A 23,880-nucleotide genomic window follows, 5' to 3' on the forward strand; every position below is an offset into this window, starting at 1 on the left:
AACCATTCTCCTAACAGTTTCAAATATTAGATAGAAAACCCATAATGGCCTGAGCCTGTGCAGCTAATCCTTTTATATGAAGTGACCTCTGCAGGGGCTCTTAGCAGCTGATGTCAGAGTACCTCCAAACGTTTAGAGACTCCTAACCTGCCCTTCTATTCTTACCTACACAACCAGGCTTCTATTCTTTTTGCATTTATAATTCTTTTGTCATTTATATGATTGTTACGGCACAATTAACATTGCATCACATTGATTGCCTCCACCGAGGAGGTTTTGTTTTGTCTGCATTTGTCTGTTTGTCTGTCAATTAGCAGAATTACGCAAACACTACTGAAAGGATTACCACAGAACTGGGTGGAGGAATGCGGTATGGGTCGGAGACAAACCCATTCAATTTTGGTGCAAGTCGGGATCAGGGGAACGGATCCAGCAATCTATTTTAACTTTCCTAAACATTACGAGGTAGGGCGTTTTCCAATATTTTGACTGATTTCGCAGAAAATAAATCATGGAATCTTGATGGGAAAATGTTTTATAGGGTATGCATGTATAGAGGAGTGATATTTAAAAGTGTGTGTAATTTGGTTCAGATCCCACAAAAATCAGGATGTTTGAATGTCGTTTAATGAGGGGACTGTTGGGCCCTCTGAGTTGAAATACAGTGACAACTTTTAACCAACTTGCACATAATCATTCAACACAACATCTTAAATGTAAAGTGCAGAGTTAGAGTTCAAATTATCGTTATATATGTATATATAAACATACACATATATATAGTAACTGTTTAATGATCATGTTAAATATGTAAAGACTGTTTCAATTAACCACAAACACTGAACAAGAAAATAAAAGCACACAGTAATGTAGCAAAGCTTATGAAAACATTAAATATCAGATATGTGAGGAAGAATGTGAAGAATGCCTGTTTTTGTCCAATCTAATAAAAGGTGTAACTCATAAAAAGTATCATTATCATATTAATATCAAATATGCCATAGAGTACTTACTGTTGCCAATTTGTAATGCTGCTTTTATTTTAAAAATAATATATATATAAAATAATATAAAAGATTCTAGTCACAGTACATATCAACAAACAGCCAACTCCTATGCTATACTACACCCTGAAATACAGCACTGCAGACAATTACACAGGGAAAGTAAAGTCTGAAAGTGTGATTATGACAAAGTTAGTTTTCACACCAATAATATAACTAATAATCATTATTGGAAGGCTAAAGAAAAAGATAACAGAATTTGCAATGGAAGCCACTGCAGTCTACTGAGTTTGCCGCCATGGTGGATGGAAACCTTGGAAACCAGTCGTCCCACTGGCCCTTGTTTCCATTATCTAAAGGTTCAGGCTGCTATTATCATTCCTCCATAAGGCTGTAATGAAAAGGTGGGGTAAAACCAACAAGCGGATAAGGTAGACCTGAACATAAACTGCTCTGATGTGGTCCACTGGTACTATTTTCTCATGAGCAGACTATCAAGTTCTGAGTGAGTTAATAAATGAAGTGAATACAGTACATGCTTCTCAGTGCTTGCTTCTCAAGATTTATCCAGAAGTCCACTCATCATAAGCAAGTGGAGGACATAAATTGACCCTCTAACTCATATGAACCGTATAATTTTTTATGGCCATGTCAATAAACAGCAGTCTGTGGCCTCCCGAGCGCTGCTGACCCTGGAGGGAGAAACTTTAAAATTAATTCAACAGTGCAGTATTCATGGGGTGAAAACCTCACCTTACATTTGAGCTACCAGGGGCCCAATAGGAGTCACCACTTTCACTGGATATTTCCCAATTTTCTCATAATTGTGTCTACTCAACATAATCCAGCCCCAGGCTCCCCCACTATCCATAACCACTTCCCTTCGAGCCACGTTCACGCTCCGTCTCCATAAGAGCAGAGATGTGTTAAAACAGAACCGATCCTGCTGCCGCCCCACACAACTATCAATGGCTGCCTTTCAGGCCCACGCGCTCTGTTGGTATTGTCACAGGGTGGGCCATACATCCAGGCTCCTTACAGTACTTCTAAAAACCCGATACCTGCACGTGGTGTGGTAGAGTGAGTGTGTGTGAGAGAATATATGTCTTGCGACCTACGTCCTACCCATATGACGTACAGCAGCATATAGTGCAGACTCTGTGTAGTCTGCAGCTCTCTAAGTGAGAAATGGAGCAACCGCAAAATGGTTTGGGATAACATCCCAGTTTAAAACCGCAAGGTCACAATAATGCCTTGAATAACAACTTCATATAATATTCTGACTCTGCAAAACACAATGTCTTGACTTCACATATACACGCATGGGTTGTAAAAATCAGCAGTAAGTTAGAAAAGGTATTCACATGTTTTTCTTTGCTGTAGGATAGTTAATAAATATATAGTTTGTTAATACAGATAAAATAGGTGTTTAAATGGGGTGTTAAAAGGGGGGGCAGATGGAGGTGTAAGGTTGAAGGTTGCTACGCCGGTTGTTGTGCACTGGAGACTTAACAGTTTCCCCTGACAGGCCACAGTGGGTTTACAAAACCATACTGTGATTTAAAAAGGGCCACGGGTGTCATGTGGGTGTGTGAGCGCGCGAGTAAACTTTGGTGCTCGTGTTTGCACTCTGGCCCCGGTGAAAGCCTGCATGAAAGCATACGAGAGCACAGAAAATGGGAGCCACCAGCGCTCGTCTGGGGGCCACCTCCTTTTCCAGCAGCGATTCTCTGGGCTCTTTTTTTTTCCAGCTGGCTGGGTCTAGTTTGTATGGCCTAGCTGGAACCCTTTCAATTCTGTCCCACTTGTCCTCGTGTTGGTCTCCCTGCTCCCGACTGCCACCCTATGAATACCAAGCAGGCACACAGACACATATACATACACACACACACAAAATACAAGCTGGGTCTCTCTGAGCATAGTTGTATTAGGTCAGTCTTTAAACCCGGGCAACGGACACTCCCCTGTCTGCACGTGCGTGTGTGTATACAGCAAGTGTCTACGCCTTTGGATGTGTCCGTTTAATGTGAGTGTTTATTATAGAGTCATTGAAGCTTTGATGTTCCTCCACGACTTTAAAAGGGAGCATACCAGTGGTTTCACATGTTTGAGCCCATTAACTACAAATTACTTACATTTTATGTCACTGCCAGCCGTTTTCCACCAGACTCACTGTACACGTTAAATGTATTTTTCCAGCTTCCAGGCAAACGTTTGTCTCAGTTCACTCTGGCACACTTGGAAAATCCACTCAGAAAGAGAACTGAAACTTGCTTGAGAGCCTGGTTAACAGGCTTTTTACTATTTTTACTTCCGTCAAGGTCAGGTTTCCACTCCTCTGTTTGTTTAGTGGTTTGTTTGTTTGTCAGCAGGATTACGCAAAAACTACTGAACAGATTTCCATACAATTTGGTGAAAGGATTGGACATGGGCCAAGAAATAACCTATTACATAAAGGGATCCAGGAAATGATTTAGTCACACTTTCTTTAACTTTGTGAGGTTATTTTTTGATATTTTCACCAATTACCAGGGAAAGATTCATGAGTCTTGATGAAAAAAAATCTGACAAATTTAGGGGACTGATATCTATAGCTGCTTTTAGATATGTACTGGACTCCACAGATTCTCTGTATTTTCACTGGAGGAAGTGCATGTGTGAACACAAAAGTCTGTATCTGCCTGACCTCCTCGTAAATAGTCCGTAGAAATCCAGGAGAAGTGGATGTGTGAACACAGCAGGGGATCCTCTGCTGAATTCACGTCTGCTCGAGTGAAGTAAGATCTGCCTTTGTGAGCTGTATTGTTGGGAACAGCATGGCACATCATTAATTACTGTAATGGGGCTGTGTTGTGATCTTTCTTTTCAATGAAATGAAGATTATTTCTTAAACAGCTCAAATATATCACAGTGAGGGAAAGCCACAGAACTCTGTCCAGTTTTGAGACCCAAGAGAAATCATGAAACATTAAGACCTACTGTTGCAATCATGCATATTTGCTGACCAAGCCCTGAATTTTACACTGGGAGTATCACCCAAACACTTGATTTTGAAAAATACATTAAAATACTATAAAAGCTAAGATTTAAACATGCTTGGCAGCAACGTTCATCAGTGGGTAGGGATGCATTTCTTTTTCTTGCATGGTCATCAGTGACCTGTGAAACTATTTCATTTGAGGGATTGCCTCTTTGTGCCAAACTAAATGGCCAAGATGTGTAATCCACCAACATTTTTCACATTATGGCCTTAATGGTGTTGTCTTCTAGTTCCAGTCCAGTTCTGGGAACAGCTCCAAGGTAGACTTGTCCATGAGTGGTCCCATTAAATACACATTATTACAACTGCACCCAAGACAATCTTTCAAACTATGAAGCATTGTTCTTCTATTCTATGTTACCATATTCAACACAGATCATATTACAAAGAAACTATTGTCCAACAGAGTACTTCAAGGTAGATATGAATCATCAAGACGTTTATTTGTAACCCTTCTAATGGGATGACAACAGGTAAGGCCGAATATCAGAGAAACGCCGTCTCAAGAGAATAAACAGACCATTCCGAGAAATCAGGGAGTCCTGTCCGGCCACGTGTTTGGTATCAAGGGCCTCTAAAGGTTGTGGAAGCGTCCAAAACTCCCCAGTTCATGTGGTCGTATACATTTAACAATTTCTATTGTTCAATTGTTCTTCTTGACGTCACTCTCAGCTAATCACCTCCTGCACCTTGGGCCACATCCATACTACTACATTTTCATTTTAAAACTCTAACAGTCCACATGAGCTTTTTGGCTTTGCATCATTAACATTCCCTGTGCGTACTGACACACCTACAAATGCACATCTTGCCATCATTGGCGTACATTGGCAATGTTACGTTTGGGCATAAGCAGGAAGCTGGTTGTCCACTCTGCAGTCGGTTGCTTAATTATAGAAAATGCTTAGAATGAGAAACAATAATGGTGAAAAGTGAGGGCAGGGATTTATTGGAGTCGGGACTGATAATAAGCAATCAGGAGGCGAATGTAAGTAACTGCATTATCGTCTCCAAACGTCTTAGGTGCTTTAAAACTCCAAAGTAGTAGCACGGCAACACATTTTAAAACTTAAACGTAGTAGTGTGAATGTAGCCGCGGTGTATGACCTGCGTTACCTCACACCTACATGTAGGTTTCTGCCTTTTGTGGGGTGTTGTTTCACAGTTAAAGATAAAGATCACAGTGTTCTGTGTTTACTGGCAAGGCTGATTAAAGATGTTAAATGATATGCAAACAGAGCTACTAATCAGTGTCTACCACATCTGAGTTGTGTTACAATTTGCTTCTTATTTGCAAAAGTTCAATTTCCACTGTAGATTCAGACAGAATACAGCAGTACTCAGTTTAATTAAGTGTCTGGCAGCAATTCATGATACTGTCTTTATGTTGTGAACATCCAATTTACTACCACATATAGCATAAGGCATATGGTTGTACTCACAGCATGCAAGTACGCCCAATGCTCATAATAGGCTCTAGTTTTCTCATTTTCATCATAGTCAATGAAGAATTTATAATATCCCCTTACGGTAAAACTCCAAACAATAGTGGTGATTTTTATCTGCCTTGCTGTTTTGGAAAATGACTCCAGCCTCAACCCTGCCCCTGTTTCTTTGGAGGAGGCTGAACATTTTCGTAGTATAAACATTATTTTTCTCTGAATAGTTTCAATACTGTGCAAACATTAATGGAGTGTGCAGGGTTCTTTGTTGCAGTGGTGGAAAAAATATCTCATAACCCACATGCAGCCTGAAAAGCCTCCAATCAATACACTCAACTGCCAAAGTATATGTATAAAAAGCAAAGATGTCAAACAAAAAACGGTTTAGAGGTTTTTTTTTTGCATGTGCCATTAAGCTGCTGAACTATGTTTCTGCAGTGTGTACTCACTGTGGCAGTGATGAGTGGACCATGAAGCTGTGCGTACAGCAGGGCCTTGTGAACGCGACCCCTGACCTCCAGCAGGGCCAGTTCCAGGCTGTGGTGCCCGGCCATGGCGTGGGTGAGTTGCTCCAATAAACTGGTGTACCTCCTCCAAGGCTGATCCAGCTCTGACACGCTGGCCAAGCAACCTCGCATTACATTCAGACAGTATCCCACGCAGGGCTTGATAAGAGTCAAGCCTCTGCAGTGGGAGCAGTACACCATCTTCACGAGGCCCTTCATGCACTCTTTGCTCAGGCTGATGTGTTCGGTGGCATTCATCACCTCCACACCTTCCTCCAGCGCCAGCCCCAGTTGCCGCCCTGCTCCCAGTGCCCCAGCCAGCTCCTGCGCCATGACGGCTGGATGAGGCCCAAAGGGGTTGACATCCTGCCGGATCATACGAAGGCAGTCACCCATCTCACTGCCCGCTGTCATGCTGCCTTCGATACCTGGATTGATGAGTCGTGTGTAGACGAGTGGGAAAAGGTTGTTGTAAAATTGGTGAACTGCAGCCTCCACTGAAACGTTGGCCCCACGGAGGTAGAGGGAGAGTGAGGAGAAGAGTTGATTTACATGGGGTAAGGTTTGGCGGGACAGGGAGGAGTAAGTTCCTTCCAACAGAGAACTCAGGTGTCCCTGAGAGAAAGATAGCAGGTACTGGAACATGTCTGCAAGGCAAGCACAAGACAAACCTAGAGATTAGAAGATACAACAGGAGGACAGACAAGGGCATGTGACAAATTTTTGATTTGGCATGATGGCATGATCCAAAAGCTCTCCGTGAAATGGGCAAGGCATTCGAAATGAAAACACATTTCCCAACCTTGGCTCCCAACCAGCAAAGCTTGGCTTGTGTGTATCAGTAAGTTGGCTGAGGAACCAGTGTCAAGTTTCCCTATAATGCAGTTGGATATCATGGTGTATGAAGTAATCACCCCGATAAGTTTGTCTTGAGAGACAGCGACACACTTGAACATACTGCTGATATGAGCACCAACCGCAATCAGTTTGCGTTTTCTGTGGCAAATACGTATTTTCTGTTCTACAGGGGTTTCTAGATTCTACAGGGATTTCTGGCACGCAACCAACCTGCAATGCACACACACACACACACACACACACACACACACACACACACACACACACACACACACACACACACACACACACACACACACACACACACACACACACACACACACACACACACACACGGAAATAGTTGAGTCATCAACTTCTTGTGTCATTTCCCGGTGAGCAAGTGAAGCTATAAAGCAATCAATGATGTCAGTGCAGAGGCTGATTAGCACCAGTGAAGTGCCACTTCTTCCTAAGCAAGGTTTTGTAACAGAGCAGAAAAGCTGAATGAGAGGAGACAGGTAAAGGCGTAGAAAAGACATAACACTTTGCTCTTGTCTCTCTGTTGGTTTGCAGGCTTTTGCAGAAATTCCAGAACTGATTTCCATGATTTTGGAAGGAAAAAAACATTAAATTTTGGAGGGGATCCGGATAAACGGGCGGACCCAGTGATTTTTTTTCTCACTTTCTTTAACATGGCGACACAGGGCGTTAGCTTTGGCGGCTGTATGTGCCCTCTGCACACCCTTCTAGTCCAATTTCATTCTCTATGTACAAATTTCCAAATAACCCTAGCACATGAAAAATATGGTGATTACAACATGGGCTGGAACCTCTACTTTACAGCCAACTCATCCTCTTATCCCATTCTCTCCTTGACAGCCCAACCACTTAATCTTATAAGCCTGTGTCCTGTTCTCCTTCTCTCCACACAGTCCCTCCAGCGTGCAACTGTGTGGCACTGTATCTACATGTATGTGTGTCAGTTTGTATGTACGTGTCCTGGACACAGTGCTTCTCTGGGATGTGATGTCAGCGTAAAAGCATGCCAGGACGCAAGGGGCTGCGGCAACTGTACAGAAATTGAGACAAGAGAAGGAGGGTGCCAACATACATAATCCAAAGATCACCATATACACACAGGCATGCATGCACAGACACACACACACATGCACACACGCACACACTTATATATCATACATATACAACAGACATAAATATAAGTTTTTAAAATAAGTTTGCTTGATGTTAGAACATTTTCAATCATAAGAATACATTTCCTGTAGAGAAGCCACTGTGTTTCAGCACAATTACCAAATGAGTGTATGTGTGTGTGTGTGTGTGTGTGTGTGTGTGTGTGTGTGTGTGTGTGTGTGTGTGTGTGTGTGTGTGTGTGTGTGTGTGTGCCTGTGTGTGTCCAGTCCCTCCCTGCTCACAGACAGAAGGATAACAACAGTCATGTCCTCCCCAACAGCTGCACTAATATGACCGCTGTCTGTGACACACAGGGACTCCCCAATGGTCTGTAAAAGGCACCGGTCATTTGTAATACTCCAGAAAACACTATCGTCATGATCAGCGCAGCTCCCGCTCATAAAACATTTAAATGTGCCGCCTATTAAACAGGTTTTGAGGGGAGTGATGTGTGGGACCGAAATAAAGTGGACAGACGTGAGATTTAATGGTCTGGTAGGGATTATTACTCTCCAGACATATTCAGCTAATGACAGACCAACAAGAGCAAAGAAATGACAAACCAAAATAGAAATGGTTCCAGTTCTAATCCCAGGGGGGGCTGCAGAGCTGGTACCAGTGTGAGGCCGGCCTGCTCACCTTCCAGTCAGGCTGCAAGGCTCAATAGCAACAGGACGTTCAACCCACAAGATGTATCCACAGGCTCAGGTTACGCAGCATTACATAATGTTTTTATAAAATGATCATGCTCGGAGACTTTACTTTCAGTGAAGTGTGGTAAGAACTAAAACAAAACTCATCTCCTCCACATATCAAGGTATGTACATGGAGGAATCAATCAAGGTCTCAATGATATTGAAATTAATAAATCCAGTCTTAAGAGGGCCATGACTGGATGCACGTCTCGCTGAGGGTTTGTGACAGGCTCATTAAATCCTTAAGACATTCTGTACTTGTTAAAAAGGCCTTTTTTTTCATTTGCCAAGAGTGTGACATAGGGAGAGCATGAAAGAGGAAAAAAGGAAGAGAGGGTGGGAGGTTGCCAGGGAAAAAAATGGAATAAAAAAAGAGAGAGTGAACTTTAAAACAAGGAAAAACAACTACTGTACAAGTGGACTCCACCTTGTGAACATGCTCGGACATCTGGATTCATTTGGCCCCTGGGTCCGGAGCACTTCCCTGTCTCTCCATGGCTGACAGTTCAAACATGTCCTTCCCTGAACAAGGACAAGAATCCACCTTTCTTCCTCTCCACAGGTCCTCTGACAAACACGAAAGTGCATCGCATGATTCATTTATTTTCTGCATCTGTTCATTTCTGTCCTCTATCAAGTAGTCTCCCACGCACAGATATACGATTTCTCACCCTGTGAGAAATCGAGGCGAATCGTTGTGGGTTTCCATGAACTTTCCAGTACTGGGAAACAGGTTCAAAACAAAACTAAACTAAACAAAACAAGAAACCAAAGACAGAGAGCTTTTTACGTCCTAACTACCAGTGCATGAGAGTCAGTTGGGGTTGATTGTTCTGACCACTGTCTCTGAATCTGGATTTGACCACACTCCACTCAGACACACTGTTGTGGGTGGCTATCATTACCATGTCACAGTGCCCCATCAGCATGCCTCTTGGGAAATGAAGCCTGGCTGGACCGAAGCCATTGTGCGCGAAGCAATTATGTCTAATTTGCAAGGAAGTTCTCAAAACACTGACTTTTAAAAACACATAATTGTGACGCTAACTATACAGAAATAAATGAACAGGTCTGCTTTGTCTGTGGCCCCGTGGGGGTAATTTAGTATGCTCTCTGCTCGGAATAAACAAGGTATTCAACGGATCAAAAAGCAGTGGTGGTAATGCAGAGGAGGCGTTTGTCCTGCAATCAGTTGAATTTATGGCGCTGCGATGGGACATTATACCATATCTTTCCATCAATGCTATGCCAAGGCCCCTTTCTGCGATCACAGGGTTTCAATCGTAAGAAGTTATTTCCACTTTACATTCTGCATGGCAACCCAGTGTTTAACCAGCACAATTAAATTCTAGCGTGTCACCATGGTGAAGCTGCCACAGTAACTGAGTCAAAACAAGCAGAGTGGAGCCTCTGTGATTTGAGTCGCATATGTAATGTTCCTTGACTTTGCTGCCGAGTGCTCTCTGATTTCTAAGCCACTTATACAGACGTGTGTGTTGTGTGTGTGTGTGTGTCTGTGTGTGTGTGTGTGTGTGTGTGTAAGTGAGCAGTATTGTCACAGTATGTGAAGGTAACCAAGGCCAAGGCATGAAAGTTGGGTTGGCAAATCTCAGCCCAGACACGTGGTGCCATACTGTCAGGGCAGGCAGGTATGTGTCTGACAGATGAGACAAAATAATTATACTGTGTTTCTATTACTATCAGTTCTAGAGGCAAGCTAGTTGTTGATGTGGTCTTAAGTTAATTGTTGTTGTTTGATTATTATTATTTAAAATAGCACTTAAAAATGTCTGACTTTGGTGGCTCCTAGTGGTAGAATCCAGACAGACACTGCCAGAGATGCATGCCACACAGCCACAGCACATTGGTGGACATAAGAACAGACTCAAGACAGTGAAGCCGAGCCTCAAAAGAAACATCATGAATCGTAGTGAAAGCATTTTGTCCAGAGGAGAGAGTCTACCTAACTTTACAACCAAGTCAGAATGCAGAATTTCCAAAAAGTCCAATAGAGAGTATCACCCAGAACCAGCTCTTCTAAAATGTGCTACTCAAATAAACCTTTTAACCCAAAAGAATCATAATTTAGCTTGTGTGCATTGCGCTGACATTCACTCCTGTAAAATCCTGAACTGTACTTTATCTTTTAACTGTTAAATGACTAATCGTGCAGTCAGTGGTTTTGTTGAAACTCTGACATCATGAGTTTTCAGGTTGATCAGCTACTTACTCTTAACTCTGGCAGTGAAAAAAGGGGAAACTTTAAACTGTGTGACCCAAGAACTTCCCCCCGTCCTACATCAGTGGTGTAGCCCTGAGTTAAATATACAAATGCATTTAAATATTTGTCATAAGCGAGACTGCATATCTTAAGTGAGTGCAAGCATGAGTCAGTGTATTGTATGTCTGTATTTTTAAGTATGTACATATGTGCCTATAGAGTGTGTGTGTGTGTGTGTGTGTGTGTGTGTGTGTGTGTGTGTGTGTGTGTGTGTGTGTGTGTGTGTGTGTGTGTGTGTGTGGTTGCATGTGCTCGGAGATGCCGTAATATTGTGATAATGAGGTAGGAGACACTGTTCTCATACCATGGAGCTGTGGGCCATTCCTATCTTGGCCATCAGTCCCGACCAGACCTGACCAACCATCTTCTCAGCAAAGAATTTTAATCCCACCATAGGCTTGGGTTTCAGGCACGTCACCACAAAGATATGTGACATAGTGACACGTGTGTAGATTACATATCCTTGTTTTAATTAGTACTGTACATAGGCCCATCTCCCGCACAGCACTAGTCATCTTAGGTTACAGAGGAGAGCTGCAATGTCATACACTCTCACAGCCTCTAACCTTTCAGCAGACAGTTTAATGGTAATAAACTATTAATAAGTCAATTAATCAATCAATCTGTTGATTTGTCGTACTCATGTGGCAAAATCATGCTTCTAAAGTGGGAGCATGACTCATCTGTTGGACAAAGTTGAGCTGCAAGAACTGGGGAGCTGCAGACAAACTCCACAATCCACTTAGAAAACCTATATGTATGGTTGTGAACATAGTCCAGCTAACCCAAGCCCCAAATCCTAATTTGCTTGTCTTTTCCGATCAGGGGGCTAACAGGTGGGACGATTAGCTTGAGAGGGCGCACAGGAGGAGTTTAAGGATGAGGAGGAGAGGGGCTTAGAAAGCTCCTCATCTCTCCATCAGTGTCCCCGGTAATTAAAAAGGCAGCCCAGGCCATATCAAAACTCTGAAACATAAACAATTCCACGGATGCCAGGGGCATTCGACGTGCACTGGGCAGTAATGTAGTGGTGGTGGGTGGTGGGGGAGATCGCAGCTCGGGCCAAAGTGGGGAAACATGATCGAAGGCAGAGGAACGAGCAGACGAGAGAGGGACAGGGACAGAGGAAACTGAGCGGGGGTAGTGGGTGAGGGGCTAAGGGGGAGAGCAGGGGAGGGAGTGAGGGAAGGCTGTTCAAATGGCTGTTACCATAAAGGGGAGACGTGGAGGGCCAGCCTGGGGGCAGACTGTTGACAGGCTGATGGACAGCACCTCTGGTCCTAAGCATTAACGGGGCCACAGGTCTATGGTCTGTATACACCACCCCTTTCTCTTGTGTTTATTGGTACATAAATCATGTGTTACTTTTGATATGGTGCAGTCCTGGTGTGTGTCATACATTCAAAAACATCCATTGGTAACTACACGAAGCTGCAATCCAATGAATGTCAGAGGCACAGGAATGACTTCTGACTCACAAGAAGTGTTCCAGCACTGACAGCACTGGCTGACCCCAGATTTATCTGTGTCTGTCTGGCCGCTGATACAGTTTGTTTCTATGGAGGACAAATACAGAAATTCATTGTCCCAGCTGCTATTGGCCTTTCAAATAATTGAGACTGTGATTTAAATTTATTGAGACCCCCTTGTGTTTTATGTCGTAACTTTTTTATGTGAATTTAAGTCTTTTAAATTGTATTTATTGTCCATGTCCATTTATTGTCCAAGTGAGAGGTTTGTGTGGCTGTGCTTTGTGCGGATACTGCTGCCTCTACTAGAAATTGCTCAACAGTTATACTGAAATACTTCATCCCTAGACCACGGTGATTAATAAACACTGATTGCTGCATGCGCGTCCAAAAAAGAACAAGAAAGAAAGAATTAAGAAATGTAAATTCCGTGCAACAGCAAATCAGCTGCAGACGAAAATATCAACTTAATCTGAATGACTGGAGGCACTTTCTCCCAAACCTGGCTTCACTGATGACAGTGTAGCTTTGTGATGAACAAAACAGCCTTGTCAAACTAGTAACCTATAATATTAAGTAGAACCTGATGATGACAAGGAGACGGCTCAGAGAAAAGGGACTGGACTCCAGATTTTCACTGAAGGAGGAAAGGAAACATTTAAGCTAACAAAAGATTAACACAGAACAGGCCCTTGAACACACTCTCAGGTGTGAAAGGAATCCAGGATGAAAGGGAGCTCTGATGAAGAACTTTCCACTTTTCTTAGCAAGTGTGGCCCCTGTTTTCATTTTTCAGCTTCAGCATAGAGAGGGTCAGTTGTACATTGCTTCAATTATGGGTCAAAAAGGCTCTTTGATGAGGCCTAAGCCTTCAAGCTTATGCCATTAAAAACCACACAAAAAAACGTTGGTCTGTTGAGTGGTGTGAGTTAAATCAAATGAAAACACTACGTAATCGAGATAAATGTATACAAATATTTGTGAAGGACATATTCCAACATATTATTGTGATTTGTAACGTAACTTGTAACTCTGGTGCTACTGTGTTGTTTGGATTCCTTTTATTCCTTTTTATCTATATTTTATGTAGTTTCTTTAATGGGTCAGCGATTGACTCTGCCCTACATAGAGGTAATGGTGTTTGATGTAGTGAGCGGGCCACATGGCTTTGTGGTACTGCTACACAAGCCAGTAGACAGTCAGATTTACCTCAGCGTTCCCTCCGGTTCGGCTTTTAACTCTGTTGCAAATCAAAGCCGAAACACCTGATGACGCTTCGGCACAACTGAAGATTATTATTTTCATTATAACAACCAGTCCGACAGAGCTGAGACATGATGGTTACACAACTGTTCCTGGTCTCTCTGTCCTATCTCTCCTCCCCTCCCCTTCTCTCCCTCTCTTCTCTCCCCTCTTTTCCACCCACCTCTCCTCTCCTCCTCCCCATATTCTACGCTCACCCAACCGGTTGAGGCAGACGGCCGCCTGCTCACACTGTGTCTGGTTCTGCAAGAGCTTTCTTCCAGTTAATGTCAATTATTTTAAGGTTTCGACCTTAATATGTTATGATTTGGCTCTTAAAGTTGAATTAAAGAACTTTTATTTTTACCTTTTTGGGGGGTTTTTTGCCATTTATTTTGTGAAGCGCTGTGTAACCTTTTGTTTAGATAAGCGCTGTACAACTAAAGTTATTATAATTATTATTACTGAAACCAAATGAGGTATTCAAAATTTGCCAGTGATGGACTCTGTGGTGGTGGAGCACATCCATGTTCACCTTCTATTAATTTTGGTCAGACAATACATCAAATAGAGTCACGGATCAAAATAACAGGACAAGGCTGCGTTGGGTCAGATCAACATTCTGCGCAACCGTTTATTTCCTTCATTGGACCTCCTCCTCTGGAATACAACAGATTGAAAGACTGGAGGATTAGTGAATGAAGTCTTCCGCGGGGACTCCTTAATGGTGTGCGAGGAGCCGCAGAGGCGAGAAGGAGAGCACTGTCCAACACAGGGCGTAATGAAAGGAAAGTGAGCTGACTTGAATGGAGGAGTGACGACGTGAGCTGGTAGCGAGAGGTGGGAGGAACACAGCCAATTCGGACCGACTTTGAGCTGAGGCAACAGTGTGAGTCACAACACGGAGACATGTACATCAGACGTGCTTCCACTTATGCATTAAAAGCACATATTAGGCACACACCCTGAACTCCCACAGGCATCAAGTGGAAGCAGCGCTCGTTCACAGGCATTGCAAGTCAATTTGTAATGTCCTACTCCTTTCTCTCTCATGCTAAGTCTCACCAATTCTTTTTTTTCTTTCTCCCTGAATGACCTTGTTTTGGCCAAAATCTTTATGTTTCCGTTCATTAAACTGAATAAAAGCTTGGGAATTTGTAGGTTGTTGGACATTTTCTGAAAAGAATTTTGACTGACAGCTGCTATACCATCACGTCTCCACACAGATATTTATCTCACTCTCTCGCACACACACACACACACACACACACACACACACACACACACACACACACACACACACACACACACACACACACACACACACACACACACACACACACACACACACACACATTTTATGGCTTTGGAATCAGTCTGCAAAGGAACGGTGCAGCGGAGTCAGACAGGACACAGGAAGAGGCCAGGCTGGACCAATCAGCAGCGTTCGAGTGCAAATCCCATCAGCCACCCAGACAGATTGTGTTCCAGAAAAGCTAAATTCTCTTGGACAGAGAGCAAGCCCCCGGAGATGCGACTTTGTCTGATTACCAAGAAACTTCCTGGACATCAGGCTTATTGTCATCACACGAGACGGATGAAGCTTAGTCTACACCAAGAGTGTTTGTTGAGGCTATAGCTGAAAGGCAAAGTCAGAAACAGTATTTGGAAAGTTGTGTCAAAACATTATTCCATGTCAGAGAAAATTGTGTTGGCGAGGAATTAATACAAGTATTTATCTCAGATTTATTTAATGCTATTGTGTCAAATTATGGATGCAGAGCCATGGCACGGCTTTATCTACACAGAGCTTGTATTTGTGTAGGCACTAGATGTGATACTGGGAAGTATGGATGGTTGGTGGGGAGGACTGGGGCTGTTGGGGAGCAGAATAACAATGACGAAGAATAACAAAAGGAGATTTTTGGGGTGAAGAAAATAGTAGGGAAGAATTTCTGCGGCGTGCACATTTGGCAGCTGAGTTATCTTTGAGACACGAGGGTTCCCTGTAGAGCACATGCCAGCAAGCAAGCTGTTGGCATATTGCCTGCCGAGACCCAGCATGCTCTTGTTAAGCAACCACTGCTGACAAAGCACGGACCACAGACAGAGAGAGACACCCAGGCAGAGAGAGGATGAACGGTGAGCAGCAGGGAGGTGTGATTCCACTGGGTAGAAACCTGTTGAATCTCTGCATGGCTGCATAGACCTGACAGAACTGCATTAAAACACACCTGTGGACACTTTCACTGAAATTCAGCTTTCACCACGAGCCCTTCCTCCATCTCCACTTCTCTCTCCGCAGTTTCTAGGCCCGACTCCCTGCTCCTCTGACTTCTCACACTTCTCACACATTCATGCGGAGGTGAGAGGTGCAGATGAAAAGCAGAAGTAATTAGAGAAGCTTTGAGTGTGACTTTATGGTTGCGAGAGGCTTTGAGCTTTTCCCCATCACTCCTCCCCTTGTTCCCTTTGTTCTTTCCTTCTTTTCCCCAGTGAGCCTGAGTGCTGCAAACTCTGAGGGAAAAGCATCCTGCCCACATGTGTCATGTCTACTCAGGAGAGGAGAAAGGCGTATCGTTAAAATACAGCCATGCTTAAGAGACACACACACACACTTTCTCTCACGATGTATTTGCTCGACTATTAGGTAGATAAACACGTTTCTCCTCCGCCCTGTATGATTAAATGGGACGTGTAGGGATGGATTCCGGATATCCTCCCTAATTTAAGCATGAGCTCATGGTGCCGAGCAATGTCATCCTGTGTCCAAGCATCAGCCTCTAGAGCAATAACACTGTCGGTCAAAACATCTGCAGAGGAAAATACATGCAGACATAAAGTGAGAGGGAAAAAAAATGATGTGAGAAAGGAAAGGCTAAGAAGATCACAGGCTAAATGAGTAAGACAACTTCCAGACAAATGCAGAGAGATCGTATTATAGATAGAGGGGCCTGTCTGATGGAGGAGTGAAGATAGGAGCCCAGCCATGATTCATCAGTGCAATCACTTTCACACACATGCCGAGACATGCTTACACAAATTGGAGACATAGACACGTATTAATCATCACTATTTAATAAATGCACTGATGCTTTTATGTCGACTTTTCTGTGACCCACCCAAGATGATCCTGAGAGTCAAAGTGAAGAACGCAAGGAATTTTCAACAGTTTAATTTGATGTGTCTTCTGAACTGCAAGGCTTTAGGGCTGGATATCATTGTGAGTCTCTGCCTTGAGGGGAAATGTAAAATCACTGGAGGGTTGGGGCACGAACAACAACAGGCGTGATCTGGGAGGCTACAAATTCCCAAGGGTCAGAAAGAGACAATCGGTCGTACTCAACCACCTGCGAGAGCCAAGGGAGACAAAGAGTCACAGGGGAAGATGCACCATCAAGGTACATAGTCTGTTAGGCCTATTTCTTGGTCTTTCTTAAGCAAAGCCCATTTCTCTGATCCCTCTCTTTCTGCAGCCTGGCATTAACAGCAAACCCCCTCAAGTATCCCTTCGCAAACAGGTTGTAGTAATGTCTCTTGCATACGCTCATGCACATGCTGTCTCTCAGGACAGGGGGGTCTAGAGAGTTCATTATATCACCTCATCGAGGAAAAGCACAGCCCCTGCCTCGGCCTCTTTCTCTATCTTTCTCGCTTTCTCTCTTGTGTGGTCCTCGTCCCTTCAATGAAGGACACCATTACTTTTAAATGCAAGGCACTTTCATTGATGATAGAGTGCTATCCAGGGCAGGAGAATACATTCCCCTGAAAAGCATTTGTCAACTCTTGTGAGGACAACTTGAGCCTTGAGGTGGTCACGGTGACTTACAAGGGTGGTAAATACTGTGCATGCTCACATGTCTTTGGTACACATATACAACCATCAAGATGCACATGTACTAAACACTCAAATGCCAGCATTACAGACACATGAACACACACACACACACACACACACACACTTACAACCAACCCACACAAACACAGATGTCATGGCCTTTAGCTGTGGCCCATATCCCATCATATCAGTGACACTGGTAATCAAAAGTGTCAGCATTTTCTTGACATCTGCTTCCCAGTAGTGTGACCATATACCCAGATAATTTCTCCCTTGCTCATCATCTCCACCTGTTTGCCACACACACACACACACACACACACACACACATACACACACACACACACACACAGACAGACACATTGGATCGCCTGTGCAACAATTTGCCAACCAAGTGACGGCTGCATAGAGGGACAAATAAGTAATCTTGGTGTAACTGACTTAAGTGCTTCCTCTAACTTGATGATTCTAACTTTTAACAGAGTAAATAAGGCAAAAAAAACCCACATAAACACATACTAGTGGCCGATCGATCTGTTAACCTCTCTCTCAGCCAATTAGGAGGCCTCAGAAAGGTGGCCATCCAGTCAGATTGCACCAGATCTGATTGGCTATAGCAGTCTGACAAGCCAAAGCCATTGATGGCAGCTTTAAGCTGTCCAAACTTAGCCTGGTCCAGCTTAGACTGGGTTCTGTCGTTGACACCTCCCGACCATTATGCCCCAACACTCATTACCTATCAACAATGGCATGGATTAGGAGAGTCTGTGTTTGTGTGCTGGTGGTGAGAGAAGGGACCAGAGGGGTTGGCCTGGGTGTATCTGAGAGTATATTTGGGAGAGGTTGAATGGTAGAAGAGGATACTGAGCAGGAAGGAGGTTGTTACATAAAGCAAGGAACTTGCCTGCAGGGTTTAGAGTGTGACAGAAGAAGATTTTTGGAGAATCTCAAAGGCTAATCGGTTCGGTTTTCCTAGAAAGCTTTGGTATTACGGTATAAATTTGAACCTTTTCATTTGTATTCATAGTGTCAGAAACATTGGGAAAAAAAAGACCTTGCATTTATATGCAGTCTGTGTATATGGGGTCCTACTCATCTCATACACAACTCCCACACATGACAAAGCACATCAAGGCCTTAAGGGTTGTCAAAACAGAGGAAAGCCAAAGAAAACACACACAGGCAACATTCATGTTCTGGGGACTTGCTTCAGGCTAAACCTTTACAATAAGCACAGTGATTTTGAGTTACAACAATAAAAGCCACATAGCATAAAGGAAACACACACACAATCCTGTAAAATTTGCAATACGGCCACACAATGAAGGAATTATCCAACAAAAACTGCAGATTAACAGCACAAGACGAGTGCCTTGGTGGTGAACTGCATGTGGTGCAATTAGATGGATACAATATAAACCATAAGGGGCAGGAGAATAGAGTTACCCACAAACAATCTCCCACCATACAGTGTGTGAATAACAGTACCAATAGTATCAGCCAAAATCATATTCTCATTACTTCATGTGGTATGAGCCACTTGCTACTTCACATTCCACCCAAGGCACTCAGACAGCACAGAGACTGTCCTTAGATGGCCTTGCAAATTGAGGGCTAATGACATCATCATTTTCGGCACCACCATAGCCCAGTTTCTATTGTTATTCCATTGTTATTTTCCATCTTGACCTTTTCTGGATATGTGGAACACCTGATCTTCATTCTCCAGACACGCTCAGACATGAGGTAAGGAGGGAAAGATCCTAATAGTGATGCAAAGGACGAATACCAGGAACACTGTTCAAACACAGTTACTTATATTCACGTAACCCGCTTGTGAAACAGCTGTAAGAGGGACTTCTCTCCCTAACTATGTCTACATAGTTTTGAAGGAACTGAAATGTCATGTGTCGTTTCTATTGTATTAGAAGGAAAATGTTGTGACATTTATATATCCTGTTATTATGACATTTACAAGTTAACTACGACAATATTCATTTACATGACAAGAAGGTCTGAAGTTGCTTCATTTTCCATGACTGTTTTTTTTAATCACACCACGTTTTCACATATGATGAAACGTATATGATGAGACTTTTTCATATTGGTCTGCCAGTCCAGTAGTGTTCTTGCATCCATCATAACATAAAACTTGGCCGACATAGCATCCAAGCAGCCTGTTGTCTTGTAAAGCTAATTGCAGAGTACTGGTATTCCTGTGACACTGAAACCATCCAAAGCATGTTTCCAACCCTGTGGGATTGTGTTGGAGGTTCTGGGAAGGAAAAACATGGTCTGTTTCGGAAATATTTTAATTTGAAAGACACTGCAATTACAATAGGAAGAGGGAGGACAGGCTTGGGCAACTAGTCAATTGTTTGATTCGGTTGGGTGTAGCACTTCTTTGGCAGGCGAGACCTTTCCGAAACGAGGTTCATATGTACGGAGGAGCTTTGTTTTTCCGGAACGCAGACATCTGAACTGACCAGACTGCCAAACTATTGCAATTAAAAAAAATATGTATATCCAAAAATAAACACCCAACCTTGCACCGATTGTTTGACCCTGCAGAAACACTGTATCTTTTTTTAATGGTTCCGATAATTGCTCTGCTGTCTTGAGAACAGGATCAGATAATGACAAAGCAGACGATCTTTCACCAAACACCAGAGGCTGAAAACGGCCTCTATGCCCTCTTTTCCTGTCTACCCTCAGCAATCCCTCTCCACAGTTCTGCTGCTGCCAAACCCACAGGAGAAGGGAGGGGGAGTAAATGCATGCCCATTTTGTGAGTTGCACACTTGTCTGCCCACTAGCTACCGTGACCCTAGAGAACTAAAACCTTTTTGACCAAAATACTGGACAAATAAATATTCTTTGCAAGCTAGAAAATAAACACTACGTTTTTTGTTTGTTTTTTGTTTTTATTGCTACTGAAGTACAGGGTATGAGTTCAGTTTTAAGTGAGCAAGGAGCTGGGTCAAGTCAGGATCCTGTGGTGTCATTCCCATGCAGTGGTAGATACAGTAAACACCAGATAACTAAGAGACAAACCATGGAATCCCAACATCTCTTTCCGCTCCATCAATAACCACCCAGTAGTTGAGGCCAGGCCCATCCAACCCCAGCTTGGCCCCTTTGTGCTGGCTCTTACCCTGGAAGGCATCTGAGTGGCCGGAGATGAGATGTTCAAGCTCGTAGCTGTAGGAGTGAATGTTGTGAAGGGTTTCTCGTTTTACAGCAAACTGGTAGCTCTCCTCCATTTTCCGGGTGCAGCACGATGGACCCTGGTGCTTGCAAATCAACAGATCCACATCTAGAAAAGCAGATAGAGACACATATTTAATAAATAAATTACATATGTTTAATAGTTGTCAACAGTCTCTTTTTTTTTAAGTCATTGGTAACACATAAAACATATCACATGCAGGAAATAGAAGGGAAATACATCATATATAAATATATGCAAACAAACATATATGTGTGTGTGTGTGTTTATATTAATATATAGACAGGCAGGCCATAACTCAATTGGGAGACACAAGAGACACCATGGGAGGGTGAGAAAGTAGACCAAGAATTCATCCACGTTTCCTGCTATAAATAATGTCTGTGCTATATATATATAAATATCTTCTGGCTCAGACAATTGTACACATGTCGTCAAAACATTTATTTCTACATGTATTTACACTCCATGTTGCATGAAAAAACACAAAAACATCCATACACTTATTTTTGAAATGTGGAAATTCAAAACTTGCTTTTCTTAACACATGCATTTTCACCCACACACACCCGCAGTCATTTGTGTGAAATCATCTCTTCTCATTAGCAATACCACAGCGGTTCATAACAACCACATGAAGGCAGTGACCTAACTGCAAATACTATGATCCAAAGAACATCTCAATCAGGCACAATTACATCAGCTGAATCAGAGTCCACCCGGTCCTGCCAGCGTCACCTGCCTCTCACCATCACCGCATATAGAAACACTGTCATGACATCACAGAGACGGGTCACAATTAGCATGAGCTATTAAAACTGTCCTTTCCACATATTTCCTTGCGCAAATTCACATGTACAGGGGCATTTCCACAATGCAGAAGTCTGATATGATAACTCATTTTACAGGGGGAAGGGCTGAATGGGCTGGTTGGAGGCAGGTGTTGTAACCAGAGCCTGAAGCATGGCCTTAGGACAGACTGCAAGACCAGTGCCTCACTGTCCAAATCCCTCCATGAAACACAATAGGGTTGCATTCTCAATCCCTCTTTCCCTTTCTGCCTCCTCTCTCCCATTTGCCTGGCATATCCTACTGAGGCCTGGGTGTCTCTTAATTACCCAGCGAGGCTCCATTTGTTCCCGTCCCAGAGCCAGAGGAGTGAAGTCATAACTGGCTGTCCTGCCCCTTCCAGCTCATTACCTCTATCTCTGTTAACAGTCCAATCTTTTCATCTTCAACTTTTCAGCAGAGTCCTATACTCAACTTTTTTTAAATGCAACACTTTAGTTTTGAGTTTACATTGCTATTTTCCAACCAATTTTTTGTATTACTGCGATATGGGAATCCCAATCTATTTCATCATACAAACCAGGGATATTTTACTGATTTAAACAAACATTAGCATGGACACTTAAATCAGGGGGCACGTTAGTGAGATTGTCCAATGTAAGACCGACCAGTAAGGAAAGAAACAAAAATGTGTTTGTGAGTTCAGATTTTATGGTTTTGGTCCAGGTCATAAACACGTGCATATTGCCTGCAGTCTCCCTCAACCTTTAGTTAAATGTGATGATACGAACCTTTTTAAAATGGATCTCTTCTTATGAAAGTATGTCACAGAACGCAGAACACCACGATACCAACCAGCAGAAGTCATCAAGCAATACTGGGCATTCCCACTGCTTTTTACTGGGTAAGTGTAACTATGCAGTACTGACTATAAAATATACTGGTTGTCTGCAACAACTAAGCTACTGTATGGCCAACAAAGCATAATTTTGATTTCCAAAATCTATGACGTCACAGGTGGGACCTCATCATTGTGGAGATTAAAGAAGCTGATTTATTGATCATTTTACCCAAGACAACAAGTCCAACCTGTGAAGTTTTGATCTAAATATGAAACTCAAGTAGATATTTTAGTGCCATTTCTTACAATCCCTTTGAATGAGAAGGGTCTCCCTCCTGTAAAATATTGATTGACTTTTGAAAGCACGATAAACAGTTTTGGTTCTGCTTTAGGGTTGTCCTATCTCCATATTTGGTGACTGTCCTCTCTCCACTTCTGCCCCTGACCCCGTTCACTTCACTGGCAGGCGCGTTCTCTCCTTTGTGTTTGTGTGTTATCTGTGATATGAAACTAATATCCAGGGACTCACAGTGGAATCCAGCCTAGCTCACCGTCCCTTGCGAGTAGCTGCATGGAGTAAGTGATACTCAGAAATACTTTGGCTGTTAAAACCACCACAGCAGTCAGGACAGTCTGACTGTGTCACGAATATACCAGGCCACCTTCTCGAATCATTAGAAGCCATGTCACTGCTTGTCTGTCCAACAGCAAAGGAACTGATGAGTCTGTTCTTTGTGTCTTTTATAATATTTTACATACGGGATATTAATAAACTGCTACTCAGTGGCTTCTTTCTTAAGGGTAAAATAAAATATGCGTTAAGGACTCATGGACGCATTCTTCCAAAGATCACTCTGAGTCATTTAAGTTTAGGACATATAGTCACTATTAATATCTGGCTGCCTTCCCTTCGAGTAATGTCTATTGTTCAACTATACGCCCATTGTATACAACAACTACACACGTATAAAAGACTTTGACATCCCAATCAACTTTTTTAGTCTATATTGTTTAATCAAATGAAAGCATTGGATGTAATGGTAGTTTTAAAAGTCAGTGTAATGTCAACACAAAACAAAATATCAACAAATTGAAAAAATTTGCATCGTTTCTCACCAAAATTTGAACATCATGACCATTTTTCTACATGACAAAAAATACTGACACTCTTTAAAGTCACTTGATGACCATCACACTCAAACAACCAAATCTGTCATTTTTGGTGAAATGATTGGAATATTTCTGACCTGACTACAAGGACATCAACGTGTCATTTTTGAATTGTTCATGCAAAGGTTTGACTTTATTTGGGCTTGATGTCATCAGAGTTAACTCTTCTCTTTGCTTCTCTTCTATAAACCTGTAAGTGGTGAAGCACTTGAGTCTTTGTATGAACCATTTCTCCAGCCTCGACCATGTAAGTACTTCACAGCAGCTTGCTGGCTTCCCCCACAGGCAACTTCTGTGTCATGC

The 23,880-nt window shown here is 42.8% G+C and overlaps 1 protein-coding gene across 2 annotated transcripts in view; it reads right to left on the reverse strand.

Moving 5' to 3' along the window:
* The window catches only part of LOC118117284 (glypican-5), a 95,433-nt gene that overhangs the window by 66,112 nt on the left and 5,441 nt on the right, over window positions 1-23,880 (reverse strand). For both annotated transcript variants that reach the window (XM_035169395.2, XM_035169394.2), the window contains exons 2-3: window positions 20,703-20,864; window positions 5,936-6,639 (exon numbers count right to left, since the gene is read on the reverse strand). In XM_035169395.2, coding sequence (XP_035025286.2) covers window positions 5,936-6,639; window positions 20,703-20,864 — 866 coding nt within the window. The remainder of the gene's footprint in view (window positions 1-5,935; window positions 6,640-20,702; window positions 20,865-23,880) is intronic.

The sequence above is a fragment of the Hippoglossus stenolepis genome, chromosome 11, assembly GCF_022539355.2.
Source record: "Hippoglossus stenolepis isolate QCI-W04-F060 chromosome 11, HSTE1.2, whole genome shotgun sequence".
NCBI lineage: Eukaryota > Metazoa > Chordata > Actinopteri > Pleuronectiformes > Pleuronectidae > Hippoglossus > Hippoglossus stenolepis.